General features: G+C 58.0%; 5 protein-coding genes across 5 annotated transcripts; 1 reads left to right on the top strand and 4 right to left on the bottom strand.

The window, feature by feature from the left end:
- Positions 1 to 238: 238 nt before the first annotated feature.
- On the bottom strand, positions 239 to 1,583 carry LTHEOB_8050 (Class iii chitinase protein; the record flags this gene model as incomplete). The annotated part of the gene is made up of 2 exons (XM_035517485.1): positions 239 to 1,120; positions 1,197 to 1,583. The coding sequence occupies 2 exons, from the start codon at positions 1,581 to 1,583 to the stop codon at positions 239 to 241; spliced, it is 1,269 nt and encodes a 422-aa protein (XP_035370597.1).
- A 775-nt stretch (positions 1,584 to 2,358) lies between these two features.
- Positions 2,359 to 4,060, bottom strand: LTHEOB_8049 (Ph domain-containing protein; the record flags this gene model as incomplete). The annotated part of the gene is made up of 5 exons (XM_035517483.1): positions 2,359 to 2,987; positions 3,047 to 3,533; positions 3,609 to 3,701; positions 3,762 to 3,887; positions 3,965 to 4,060. The coding sequence occupies 5 exons, from the start codon at positions 4,058 to 4,060 to the stop codon at positions 2,359 to 2,361; spliced, it is 1,431 nt and encodes a 476-aa protein (XP_035370596.1).
- A 696-nt stretch (positions 4,061 to 4,756) lies between these two features.
- Positions 4,757 to 7,023, bottom strand: LTHEOB_8048 (Arrestin-like protein; the record flags this gene model as incomplete). The annotated part of the gene is made up of 5 exons (XM_035517482.1): positions 4,757 to 5,629; positions 5,684 to 6,118; positions 6,242 to 6,566; positions 6,627 to 6,770; positions 6,965 to 7,023. The coding sequence occupies 5 exons, from the start codon at positions 7,021 to 7,023 to the stop codon at positions 4,757 to 4,759; spliced, it is 1,836 nt and encodes a 611-aa protein (XP_035370595.1).
- A 1,217-nt stretch (positions 7,024 to 8,240) lies between these two features.
- On the bottom strand, positions 8,241 to 9,879 carry LTHEOB_8047 (Catabolite repression protein crec; the record flags this gene model as incomplete). Its single annotated transcript, XM_035517481.1, has 6 exons — positions 8,241 to 8,320; positions 8,461 to 8,536; positions 8,601 to 8,786; positions 8,863 to 9,148; positions 9,199 to 9,557; positions 9,808 to 9,879. The coding sequence occupies 6 exons, from the start codon at positions 9,877 to 9,879 to the stop codon at positions 8,241 to 8,243; spliced, it is 1,059 nt and encodes a 352-aa protein (XP_035370594.1).
- Positions 9,880 to 11,378: 1,499 nt separating this feature from the next.
- LTHEOB_8046 (Mitochondrial Rho GTPAse protein) lies at positions 11,379 to 13,378 on the top strand (the record flags this gene model as incomplete). The annotated part of the gene is made up of 3 exons (XM_035517480.1): positions 11,379 to 11,421; positions 11,477 to 13,158; positions 13,226 to 13,378. The coding sequence occupies 3 exons, from the start codon at positions 11,379 to 11,381 to the stop codon at positions 13,376 to 13,378; spliced, it is 1,878 nt and encodes a 625-aa protein (XP_035370593.1).
- Positions 13,379 to 13,746: the final 368 nt, after the last annotated feature.

Here is a 13,746-nt window from a genome sequence, read left to right as displayed (position 1 = left end):
TACACCGTTTATTAGATACCCCGCGCTCAATCGCGCATGTTTTTGGCGCGCAGGCTTAGACCGGCGCCTTGCTCCTTTATTTACACGAATTCAAACCATCTACTAAGAGCATGCCGCTCCTAAACCATTTCATCTGGCCATGCCTTCATATTTTCATTGCATATTGCTATTGCTATTTACTCTAATGGTATCTTTGAACAATAAAGAAAAAATAATGCCTCCATTACCACCACTACTACTATTGCTCAAACAGCAACCCCGCCGCCATCTCCACGTTCCCATCCGTCGCATTCAAAGCAGCCACGGCATTCGGCCTCGCGAATCCCAGCTCCATCAGCTGCTTGACCTGCTCCGGCCAGGGCACCGGCGGCTCCGCCCCCGCCCCCGCTCCCGCCAGCCCACTCCCGCTCTGCGCGCCCCAAGGTTCAACCGTGGACGATCTCGCCGCACGCCCAATCCGCTTCGCCCATTCCCACGGCTTAAACCCATCAGTGCCCCCGGCATTGAAGTACTCCCACCCCATCACGCCGGCAAACGTCCTATTCGCGCCGCTGCCCACCCCCTGCGGCGTCGCGGCCGCCGGCGGGGGATACTTCGCGCGCAGCTCCCTCACCACGGCCTCCAGCACGCCCGTCGCGACGTAGCCGCTGCCACCATTACCCTGGTTCGTCAGCACGCCGAGCACGAGCTTGCGCGGGGCCCAGCCGGCGGCGGCGATGGCCTCCCACAGCGCCGGGTTGCTGGCGTCGCCCCAGCCGTTGTAGAACTGCGTGTTGTACCACGAGACCAGCCCGCCGTGGCCAGCCTCGAGGGCGAAGTGGTTGAAGCCGCTGAGGTGCGGCAGGCTGCGGGGGATGGTGAGCGGCGGGGCGCCGGCCGTGGGCGCGCCGGTCGAGGGATCGAGCGGCACGTACTCGAACGGCGGCAGCTGCATGTCCGGGATCAGCGCCGTCGAGACGGGCGCCAGCGTCGTGATGAAGGAGGGGCCGAAGTCGGCGCGCAGTCGCGTGAGCAGCCGCAGGATGGTCGGCAGCTCGATGGCTTCTTCGACGTCGAGGTCGAGTCCGTCGAGGTGGTGGTGGCGGACCAGGTCGCGGAGCGGGGTGTAGTAGGCCTCGAACTAGAATTGTAGCGGGTCCCCGTCAGCCGAATGTCCATAGTGTTGTTGCGTATCTGAGAGAACGAGAGAGACACACCTCTTCCGCACTCCCTTGCAGCCGCCAGTAGCTCCCCTTCGCTGCGCCGCCCAGCATGCCCATGACCTTCACGCCCGCATCCTGCAGCTGCCGCACCTCGGCCCACAGCGTGTCGAACCGACTGTGGTCGGGCCGGTGGTCGTTCAGTGTAATGTTGCCCGGCCCGTCGTTCAGGTGGATCGCCGCGATGATGATGTGTGTGACGCCCGTGCAGTGCGTGAGTAGCGGCAGCAGCGAGACCGGCTCCTGCGGCTCCGGGCCGGGCTTGTGGTGCGTCTGCGCATAGAGAATGAAACGTGGAAGCGGGTGGGTGGCGGAGTCGAGGAGCTCCTGCTGCTGCTCCTGCAGGTCGGCGGGCGGTGGAGGTGGGGGTGGTGTTGGCGGCATTGGAGGGAAACTGGATGGAGGCAAGGGGGATTAAGGTAAGGGTGGAATTTGGAGGCGAAAGAGGGAGGCAAGTTGTTCAAACGGCGGGGTAGGCTGGAGGGGGAGGTGCGGCTGAGTGTCGGAAAAAGCGGCACGGCGGCTCAGCCTGCGGCCGGCACACAGCCTGCGGAGCGGCGCGCTGCAGGTGCGGAGACGCGTCCCGGAGGATCAACGCAAGGTGCGGGGTACAACCGCGGGTCTGCCAAGTTCCACAGGGTCTCGGGTGCGTGCTAGTGCATTAAACATGCAAGGACATCGTGACGCGATGCGGGCCGGGATTACTTGCATGTTAGAGATTGAAACCGATGCGTGGAAACATTATGCTCATCTATCGTCTACGCCAAGTGTTTACCAGCTTCACTAAACATACAGAGGGGTGTTCTTTTATTTTTTCCACAATGAAAAAGAACATGTATGGGTAGTTGAATTAAAACATCCGGACGATAGCTTCAATGACCCATGGTATGAGCGAAAATTATATTCACGCTAGCTGTCGCTGAAATACCCCCTGTATCTACGCGAGTGAAGATCATGTAGTATTACTCTACGAAATAGCCAGAAAAACGGCACGCTTGCTGAGATGGAAAAAGGTCTCTCAAAAGCTTGCAGTAATCAGTGTAGGGCTGATATTCCAAAAGCGCTTCATAAAGGCGGCATTACATAAAAATGTTTCTTCGAAGTCGAATCCAACAGTAAAAATAGGTTCATGAAAAATCCAATGGCTTCCCAACCGAAATCAAGCCTTCTTCTCGACCGCACTAGCGGTCTCGCTGGTCGGCGCGCTAGCCACGGCTGGGCTCTCGACGGTGTCCCCGCCGGTGATGCCCTGCGTCTGCAGAGGCGAGGGACCCTTCTCATCCGGGGTGGTAGGGCTGGTGGTGACATTGGTGCTAGACACCCTGCTGCCGGCGGGGGTGTTGGGCGAGTCGTTGGTAGTCGTGCCGATGCACGAGCGGATCGTCTCGTACCACTTCTCGGCATCCGACGCCGTGTGGGCCTTGAAGGCCAACTCGTGCGTCATGGAGAAGGCGTTGCCGACCTTGCCCTTGGACACATCCTTGCCCTTGACGTTGAACTTGTTGCCGTCGATGGCGCCGATGACGCAGTCGGGCAGGTACAGTGACATCTCGGGCTCCGGGTCCTCGCCGAAGTCGTCGTCCGTCTTGAATTCGTGCAGGAACTTGGACGGCGTGACGGCGTAGTAAGCCGTGGCGTACCGGCGCAGCATCTTGCCGCGGCGCTCCAGCGAGCCGGCCATCAGCGGTTGCGTTGCGCGGTGGCCCTGGTTGGGGAAGGAGATGTTCGAAACAGAGCGCGGCGGAGCATTGGGGTCGATGAGGATGTGGGTGTTGCGCTGGATGAAGCCTGGAATCGCCTTTGAGTTAGAACCACCCCATACTCATTCTACCTCGTCGTTTACGCACCTTGCCACTCATAATCCAGCGGGATGCACTGGGCGGTGCCCACGATGTCGTTGTACATGGCCTTGGTCTGCTCCTGCTGGCCCGTCAAGATCTTCATCATGGCCTCCAGACCCTGCTGCATCGTCTGGATGACGTGCGCCTCGAACTGCGAGAAGTTGCCCTGCACGGCCAGGAGGTCCTGCCGGTTGTTGTTCTCCTCGATGACCTGCTTGTTCAGGCGGTGCATGACCTGGCGCTGCAGCACGTACGGGTCCTCCGTCGCCGTCATCTTGCCACCCTGCGAGTCGAATGACGCCGCATGCTGGCCCAGCAACTCGATGTGCTTCTGCGTCACCGCGCGCGCCTTGTCTACAACCTTGCCCTGCTTGCCCGCGCCCTTGGTGAGCTCCTTGTTCTTGTTCTTGATCTCGGCGTGCAGGCGCTCGAACGACGGCAGCACCTGGCCCTTCAGCGCCTTGGCCGTCTCGTTGTGCGAGTTGGAGATTCCCTAACAACACCCCCCGGAGTCAGCCGATTGTCGCTCCACCTCCTTTTCCTTGCACAATGGGAATTCTGTCCTTACCTGAGTGTTCGAACGGATGTTGTCGAACATTCCCGCGATTCCGCCCAGGTTCTGGTCGAAGTGGTGCGCTTCCCTCAGGGGGTTGGAGACGGTCTATTTGCGACGAGTGAGCTCATTGCGCCCGCGCGCTTCCGGCGGCGGGTTGTCGCGCACCTTCAAAACCTTCTCATACTCCTTCGCCTGACTGATCTGCAGCTTCTCGGTCGCGGTGATGTACTCCTCGAGGTAGCCGCACGCGTGTTTCCATGCTTGGAGGCGCTCCTGGAAGAGCTTCGTCACCTGTTTGCGCCGGCAAAAAAAGGTGGAGTGTTAGCGACCCAAGCTTTTTTTCTCATGCGAATTCTGGAAGCACAAACCTCGCTTGTATCTTCGTCGCCGATCACGCCCTCCTCACCCATCGTGGTGGTGGTCGTGGCGCGCGTGGGCAGCGTGCTTTCGGTCGGGCTGGCCATTGTGGTGTCGTGACGTAGTGTAGAAATATCAGCGGGGTGGGAAAGGCGCGAGAGTTCGCGAGCGAAGGGAAGAGGGACGGAGCGCAATATATGCAGGTGTGGGGTGGGGAAATTGGAAGATTAGAGGGTGGTGGTCAATAGTAAATAGCAGGCCGCTCAAGGGGGGTGGTGTCTTGGCCGAGCGGACCGCGTAAGAGGCGGCCAGGGGTTATCAAATGCGACTACGGGCGACTGCGATGGAACAACTGGGTCATTGTGTGAGAGCGCCGGCGCGAAGTATGAAGTCACTCTCTAGCGCCTAGACCCTGAAAGCTTGTGATTTTCATTCCTCCGATCCCGCATGTGCCAGTCTGGAGCGGCGGAGATGCTTGGGATCTTAGCAGGGAATCCCAGGACGTCATCGTGCAGATCACCTGCTATCGCTCTTTCAAGCCACCACGCTAAACATCGCCACCTTCCTCATACGCATCATGGGAACACAAATGGGCTTCATTAGCCTTGTTTCATTAAGGGATACTAAAGCTACTACTGTATCGTGCTCAAAACCAAAGCAGTATGTATTAGTTTTGTATGTAATAGCCAACGCCGAAACCATGCTGACATCCGGAGGTGGGTATCATCCGCGCCAGTGTCCTATCTATAACGAAGAAACACCAATAAAAATCATCCAGCGAAATTCAAAAACAAATGGGCGTATCAATGGCTGACATGGGCAGCCTCGGGGCGCAGAGCGCGATTAAATGCCGTATTCCTCTCCGTTTCTTCTGTAAGCGTGGCAAGACTACCGGTCGGAGACGGCGTCGTGTCCCTGCTGCCACGTAAGTGTACTTGCCCAGGTCGTGGCGGTTCATGCACAGGACTTGCTGGTCTGCTCGTCGCTACAGCATATGTCGGGAGATCCTCGCTGACTGGTGTGCGCAGCGGGGTGCGTAGCGCCGTGTTGTAACTGGGAATGCGCGCCAGAGCTTCCATGTCGTACGAAAGGCTATCTGCGGGTGGAAAGTAGCTCGCACTGTCACGCGGGCGGTGCATGCTGTTGTGCGATTGGCGGCCGCTGTTGTTTCCGGAGTTACTCGAATCGTTCCCCGCCGGGCTAATAGGAGCCGAGCTCTCGTAGCCGTTGTGCGGCGTGCTGGTGCCGGAAGAATGCCGCGAATAGCTGTTGTTCCGCGACATATGGCTACTATAGCTGTTGTTCTGCGAGATGCTGAGTCTTGTCAAGCGCGAGTGCAGTTGACTTGCAGAGGCGCCGTTCCCGCCCGTAACAGTGTCCATCGAGGGCAAATCTTCAACAGAGTTTCTCCGGCTCTGCGCGTAGTACGGTGTAACGTAACCACTCTGGTTAGGAGAGCCGTGCCATCCACCAGGGGTTCTGAATCCACTCGGATCAATGTCTCTGTACATCTGATCCAGTTGGTGCTCAGCGTAGGTCGGAGGTGCAGCCTGAGTAGCCTCTGCATGCATGGCCGCTTCAACTGCAGACCCCGAGATAGCGGCCAGAACCTGCTGGTCCTCGCCAATCGGAAGGTTTGGTGAAATGAAGAGAACACAGTTGTTCTTGACGAGAAGCTGTATCGATGTTAGCAAAGGGGATGGAGACGAGAGTACACGAAATATCCCTACCTGACTGGTGTGACCCTCCGGGTTGTGCAGGTTTACGTAGAGCTTGATCTTGTGGTCTATTCTGATGAAGTCCGTTTCCACGTTTTGCCTGCACTTTTTCAGAGACTTGGGAAATTGGAGTGCCAATTTGAACTTGAAGGATTCGTCGAATGGGTGGTCGTCGTCCTCTTCGGTCATCCTTTGCTCGGCGTCGTTGGGCATGTCGTACTCCTCTTTTGCAACGATAGCGTCCCACGAATGCGGAATGTTTCGGTCGCCCTGGATGGCGTTCAGGACGACGTGCTCGTGAAGTTCCATCTTGATCTTTCCAATCGTAACACCCTTCTTCAGGGGAATCAACTGGAAGTCCGCGACGGCCTGCGTTCCGTAGATGAAATTCGTTTGAGGGATCGTGATCTTGTAGCACAGCTTGTCGGCCCACACATCTTCGTTGGTCTGGATTCACATGTTAGCCAATCGGACCCTCAGTGATGTCAGAGATGGCGGGACAGAGTGGGGACGCCAGTACGCAAACCAGCCGAACCCCAGCCACAACCATCCCATTAAGGTTTCATGTACCTGCTCCATGGCAGCGTCGGACAGAATCTCCGACGCCAGCGTACGGATAATCCTCAAATGCTTGTCCGCGTATAGCGTTTTTGCCATCATGCCGCGGTCCATTGTCGCGTGGAGGTTGTAGACAATGTAGCTTCCTGCGAGGCCCTCGACGCTCTCGGGCAACGAGCCCCTCAGCGTGAACTTGAAGTTCCACTCATGGACGCCCGGGCCCATGTGGTGCACCGTCTTCTTCACGGTGAGATCCGTGGGGTAGATCTGCACATGCTCCCGGAGAAATTCATCTTTGTAGACGATCTGCTGCGGATTGACGGCATTTGTGAGCCATCTGCAACGGGCCGTTGTTAGCAGGCGAATTTCCCCGTGAGTTGCACATGACGGCACTTACGAGACTTTCCGTGTGCCGATGAGAGACAGTTTGATAGAGCGGACGGGAATCGAGTCCTGGTTGGTCAGGACTAGCTTTCCGGTAAGAGTGACGGGCTCGGCGTGGTGTGCATCGCCCTGGAAAACAATGAAGGGCGAGTCCGGTCTGGAGAAAGGCCGTCAGTCATCGGCTGCTGAACAAAAGATGGGCAGCGGCGGAGGTGGATAGTTCAGGAAGGACAATGCGGCGTGGTGCAGGGCAAAGGCTCCAGAACACGGCGCGGACAAGTGAAGCAGACGTTTCTCTCCCCAGGAATGCGACTGTGGCCAGTCCCTTGAAAGTTGCGCAAAAACTCGTACCTGATTTCCAGCACCGGCTTGGACTTGCCACCGCCAAAGACCTTGGGGGTCGCAACCATGTTTGCGGACGAAGGATTACCAGCGCGGGCTGGCGGAGGATTGTTGGCTCAGATAAGGACGAAGCTGTGGCGGGAACGGGAGGCGTGTGCAACGGCTCCAGTTGGTGTGAGGATAATTAAGTAGGCGTGCAGGTGGAAGTCCGTGAGGCGGATCGTCGAAATCATGCGACTCTCTCTGATACTGCAGGAGCTCGCTGCAGCTCTGGGTGCAGCAGGCCAGACAGGCGCCCCTTCTGTTGGTAGCGGATGGGGGGGTGGGTGCAATATGACAGGACAGGACGTGGTGGGTATGGGAGCTCTCTCCGAGACAAAGCAGGTATGCCGATAGCGGTCACACACAGCCTCGTTGGGCGGGTGACGTGATATGTCAGGTCAATCGAGCGGCGGGATCAACGCGCGATGCGCGGGAGGTGCAGGCCGACAGGGCTGGCGCGGCGTGGGACTGCAGGAGGACGCAGGCTGCGCGGGATGCAGAGCTTCTTCAACGCAGTGGCGGCCACGGGCGTCCCGAAAGCACACGAGAATAAAGTGGCTCCGCGGCGGCGCTTGATTGCGCGGATGGGCCCCGAGGCCGCTCCATCAAAGCCGGCGATAGAGCGATGACGTTTTTGCAGAGAGAAAAACTTATCTCCCGCCACAGCCAGCCGCCTGTGCAGCCCGCCCGGAGCGCAAGATAGGCTGAAATGGCGCCGACATTTCGCGAAGCCTCCGCCGGACCCGCTTGCGGCAAGCTCAGGGTGCGGAAAAGGGCTCACTCATGTGAAGACACAAAGGGCTGTGCGTCCTCCCTATTGCGGCTCCAGGCCTGGCGCGCCCACCACCAAGGGCGGAGCCCAGCACGGGCACTGCCGCGCTGGCACGCTCCCGGCGCGCGAACGCTGCCTGCTGCGCGTCCCAAGTCACCATTCTGCTCGTAATCAAATATCGCGCATGCAGGTGAAGCGAAACGTTTCACGCTGTTTTTTCTGCGAGTTGGCCCTGCCCGCCAACATTCCCGCGCCCCAATGCCGCGTCGTGCGGTCGAACCATCGAATGACACTGACGAAAGTATCATGCCCTCGCAGCAGCGCAACGCCCGCGCCCATGCACCCGTCCGCCTCTGGCAGAGATCACCTATATACATATCAAAGCACAGCCAGCAATGCCGGCTCACCTGCCCGCTTCCGCCGCCGACTGCCGGGCCATGTTTCGCCGGCCTCTTTCGCCGCGGCGCCTGCTCATGTGCTGTCTGTCGTCGACGGCGCCGAATCGCTTCCTTCGGCGCCTTCCTTGGGCCTGTCCCACGTGCGGATATGCCCTGGATATATGGATGGCTGGTCAGCATCTAGATCTACACTCGGCAGCGCAGCCGCTACGGGCGGGTTCCTGCACGCCGAGTGGGCCGTATCGGCCCAACGACGCTAGGCAGAGATAAGCGCGAAGAAATCTTTGTCTCACCGTTCTCGCAGGAGGTCAGGATGCAATCTTCCTCAAACCCAAGCCAGCAAAGTGGGTGCTCGTCAACAGATTTTGCCTGCGCACACGGTTGCGTTAGCTCCGGCAGTTTTCGTTAGGCGCGGGACGAAGGCCTTGCTCACCATGACCGGCGGTAACATGGCCGTTCGGGCCCGAGGCTCAACAGGGTGCACCACCTGCTCGCCGCCGCCGTCTGCGCTGCCCGTTGTCAGATTCGAGTCCGACCGCAGCCGGGTTGTCGAGCTGTCCGGTCGGGTTCGCGGCTGCGGCATGTGCGAGGAGATACTGCCTCTTGCGCGGACCGATGCCTGTGACTCGCAGCACCCTGTTAGCAAGACTCCACCGAAACCTGTCTCGAATATGTGGATCTGCACGGGGCCATACCGCTCGCGGCCTGTGCAGCATTCCGACGCTGAAGTCCCACAGCAGCAGCCTGGCATCCTCGCCGACACTGCCAAATCGGTAGTTGCGATCGTCGCACCGCCACGGGTCGAAGGCTACACCCGAGACCCACGAGTTGTGGCCTTGGCATCGTGCAACCAGCATGCTGTCCTCCTTTGACCATATCGACACGAGGTCATCCTGCCCTCCGGTCACGATGTATCTCCCGTCCGGTGACCAGCACACGCAAATCAGCCCCCCGTAGTAGCTGCTGAAGACGTCGAGGAGCCTGCGAGCACATTAGCGGATGCAGGACCCACGCAGGGGCGGTGTCCGTACTGCTCCTTCAGGTAATCGATGATGCGTAACGAGCCGTCCTCCGACACGATCGCCAGATGCCTGTTATCCGGCGAAAATGCAAACGCGTTGATCTTCGTGCTCGAGACCTTCCAGACCGCCACCGGGTTGCTTTTCTGGTTCCTTGATTGGACCGACTTTTTGATATGGAGTGACGTGCTCTGACCCTTGTCGCTCGGAGGCTTCTCGTTTTGTACGCCCATTTCCTCAGGAACGAATGGAGCGTCCTCCTTCTCCTTGTCGTATACGACCATTGTCCCATCCATGTGGGCCGCGAGAAACAGGTTATCCGAGTTTGGCAGCCAGCGTATCTCTGACACCGCGCTTCCATTAATAGCTCCCTACAGCGAGTCAGTGCATCTCCTTTCCTTTATCTCTGATCAACGGGAGGCCTCCTCTCCGACTTTCAGACAACACGCTCCGTCGGACACGCAAGTTGCAAAAAGCTTAGCAGTCAATCCTGTAGACGAGCCCCTGATGTTCTCCTCCGCCGACTTCGGCTCTTCCGCACTTTGCGTTGTCCTTCAAAGCAGTGGCCACTGGCCGCGAGAGGAGGCCGCGAGAAGAGGCCGTGCTAGGAGTGGTTCTTACGTTCTTGTTGATGCGGGCATACTTCTGCGACATCGGCTCGTACCATATTATGTCGCCCGTCGAGAACCCCATGACAATATCAATATGGTTGCTTGTTTTTGTGACCTTATTTATGTCATGGCACAGTGCATGCGCTTTGGTGAACAGGATCTTGGTCAAATGTTCGTCCTGTTTTCATGTGAGCTTTCCATGCACAGGCGACTGCATCATCCCCGACCAACCTTATTAGCAGCAGAAAGGTCTAGCCACTGCAACGCTCGGTTCACATTTGCGAATGCCATTAACCCATCCGCAGCCCGTTCTTGCAAGCGCTTTTGTAGGGCCTCGTGTGGAATAACCCGAGATACAAATGACGAATTGCTTTTAATAATATTGTTTTTGGGTTTCCTCCGCTTCAGCGGATCCTTGGATTCCTTGCCGTTCGTCATAACGAGAGCTGGGTTACCCTCTCCAAAGGAAGGTACCGACCCAAATCCATTGCTCCTCGTATATGGCGAGCTGAAGTCACTGCCAGCACTATGAGACTCGTGTGGGCTTTCTGCGATGCTTGGGGGTACACCGGACAGGGCGCTAGTCGTCGTGTCGGAGCGTTGAAGCCGGGGAAATTGGCTCGGCCGCGGGGAAAGTATCGTCAAGGAAAGCTTGGTCCCTGCGGAAGGGGGCGACGGCGTGGTCGCCAGCGGGTTCGGGTTGTGGACGGGCGCTTCGGAAGGATGGGGCGGCGGGGTCGCGAGGTGAAGGCTGTCTTTCAAGACGTAGGTACCTGGCATGATAGAAGGATGAGGACGCAGCCGGGGCGCATGGGCTGTGGGGAGCGCGCATTACCTTCGCCGACAACAAGCTGATGCTCAGGGCCCGTGGGGTGACTGAGAACGTTGTTCGTCTCGATGACTGGCTGCCCGGGCATTCCCAAGCCATACTGGCTGCTCGGGAAGCGCGGAGGAGGGGGCAGCACGAACATGTTGCCGTCTTCTGCGCGATTCCCTCCCTTATCAGTTGATGCCCAGCGCCAATGGGAGACGTGCGATCCGTTGCGGTAACACTGCGACGCTCACACGTTCAGCAACGTGCATAAGCTTTGGGGGTGGTGACGCGCGTGGCGGAAAGGTGGTTGCGGGAGGTAGAGTTCACACCCTGGGCGGGATGGTCGCATATGAATCAGGACGGACGGGCGGCAGCGATGATGTAGGAACACGATCTCGGCGTGTGGGAGTGTGGGGAGGCTTGCGCACGCGCCGCAATGTCCGGGCCGTCAGCTGGAGAAGCGGCTAAATGCGCAAAGCGAGCGGCGTGGATGTGTCGCAAAGGTGAGCGAGGTACTGTATGGGGAGGAACGAGCCTATGCGAGACCAGTAGTAAGCAAGCTCGCGCAATATCACCGCGGAGCTCGGGGCTGAAAGCGAAGGCTCCCAAGATGCTTGGCCCGAGTCGCGGCCCTGGCATTGGAGTTGATGAGCAGCAAGGCCCACGCGCCCGGTACGCTAAAAAATGACCGACGCTTCTGCCGAACCCGAAGCTCCAGCTGCGGCTCTCCGGTAGCTTCTCCCCGCCATCAATTATGCTATCCCAACATGGCTACTGTTCGCATTTGTGTCTGCGGTGACGAGGCCACCGGTATACACCTCCGTTTCCTTGCGCTAAGCTGCAGCTTGCTAACAACAACGCGTAGGGAAGAGCTCCCTCATCACCTCCCTCGTTAAGGACGTCTTTGTCCCGAAGATCCAGAGCGTCCTCCCACCAGTGACGCTTCCGCCCACGCTGGGCACCCCCGAGAATGTTACCACTACCGTCGTCGACACCTCCGCCCTGCCGCAGGAGCGCGACAAGCTTCGCAAGGAGCTCCGCAAGTCCAACGTCATCCTTCTCGTCTACTCAGACCACTACAGCTATGAGCGTGTTGCGCTCTTTTGGATGCCCTACTTCCGCTCTCTTGGTGTGAACGTGCCGGTGGTTCTCTGTGCCAACAAGTCCGATTTGCAGACAAATGGAAGCACGTCGCAGGTGGTGGCCGACGAGATGTTGCCGGTGATGAACGAGTTCAAGGAAATCGATTCATGCATCCGTACAAGTGCTAAGGAGCACCATAACATAAACGAGGTCTTCTTCCTCTGTCAAAAAGCGGTTACGCATCCGATTGCCCCGCTCTACGACTCGAAGGAAGCGAACCTGAAGCCAGCTGCGGTAGCAGCTTTGCGGCGGATATTCTATCTGTGTGACAGGGATCAGGATGGCTACCTCAACGACGCAGAAATGCACGCTTTCCAGTTGAAGTGCTTCGAAAAGCCGTTGTCTGAAGATGACCTGTCCAACATCAAGCGCTCAATACAAAAAATGTCCCCGCAATCTGCAAATGAGAAGGGTATTGACGAGAAAGGATTCTTGCTGCTGCACAAAATCTTCGCTGAGAAAGGGCGCCATGAGACAATATGGATTATTTTGCGGAAATACCACTACACTGACAGTCTCAGTCTCAAAGACACATTCCTTCACCCCAAGTTCGATGTGCCCCAGTATTCCTCTGCGGAGCTCAGCCCCGCGGGCTACCGTTTCTTCGTCGACCTTTTCCTCCTTCACGACAAAGACAATGACGGTGGCCTGAACGATGCTGAACTGGCAACCTTATTCCTACCCACGCCTGGTCTACCTCCATCCTGGGTAGACTCGGCGTTCCCGTCGTGTACAGTACGCAACGAAGCCGGACACATTACACTTCAAGGTTGGCTTGCACAGTGGAGCATGACAACTTTTGAGGAACCGAAGACGACTCTCGAGTATCTCGCTTACCTTGGTTTCGAGAGCTCGGATCGTGGTGGTACTACCGCCGCACTCAAAGTGTCGAAGGCACGCAAGAGGCGCAACCGCCCCGGTAGAGTCGAGCGGAACGTGGTACTTTGCTACGTACTCGGTGCAAGCGGTAGTGGCAAGAGCTCGCTGCTCAATGCGTTCCTCAACCGCCCCTTCAGTCCGATGCACCACCCTACAATCAAGCCACACTCGGCGGTGAACAGTGTGGAACTTCAAGGAGGAAAGCAATGCTACTTGATCCTGGAGGAGCTCGGGGAACTTGAGCCAGCAATTTTGGAGAACCAAGCAAAGCTGGACGCCTGCGACCTGCTCTGCTATACGTACGACTCGAGCGACCCGGAGAGCTTCGACTATATCGTGCAGCTCCGAAAAAGATATCCGCACCTCGACGCGCTGCCGGCCGTCTACACCGCACTGAAGGCCGACCAGGACAAGGCCATGCAGCGGACCGAGATGCAACCGGACGAGTACACGAGCGCTTTGAACATGGCAGCACCGCTCCACGTATCCGTGACGTGGAACACCATCTCCGAATTCTTCGTACATGTGAGTATTATGCCCTGTTGGTGCCAAGTTTAGAGTGAAACAGATCACTGAAACACCAGAACGCCAGCTTGCCGAATGCGCTACGCATCCCTCTACCGCATTTCCCAAGTCGGACGAGGAGCCGGTCGACAACACCAGTCTGTACCTGGCCCTGGGCGCAACGGTCTGCGCGACGGCCGCATTCGTGTTCATTTGGAGGAAAAACTCCACGGTTGCGTGAAGTAAAACAGAGATGATGCACGGGACGGCGTTGGAGTGGGCCTTTTTGCTGGCCGTGAGGCTCCGAGGACGAGGAGCTCGGACGGCGCATGACGACTTGCCTCCCCCTGTCATTTTGCGGCTTACAGAACTCTCCTCTTTTATGAAGCTGAGCTGCAGGCTATAAATAAAGTCTTTCTTGAAAGCGTTAGATGGACCTGGCGGTACACAAGTAATTTCAGTAGCTCAGCCGTGGATGGCATACGCGAGAGCCCTTCCAATGACGTGCCGCGCCCAGCAACGAGGCGGCTGCACGCGGAAGTATGCGGCTATTCCAGAAGGCGGAAGGGGGCTTGACGCCAGCCCGTTGGGAGGCGGAGACGGGGCACG

Source organism: Lasiodiplodia theobromae (assembly GCF_012971845.1).
Source record: "Lasiodiplodia theobromae strain AM2As chromosome Unknown scaffold_25, whole genome shotgun sequence".
Classification (NCBI taxonomy): Eukaryota; Fungi; Ascomycota; class Dothideomycetes; order Botryosphaeriales; family Botryosphaeriaceae; genus Lasiodiplodia; species Lasiodiplodia theobromae.
The sequence above is the reverse complement of the archived record's forward strand: the minus strand, read 5'-3'. Positions and strand labels throughout refer to the sequence as shown.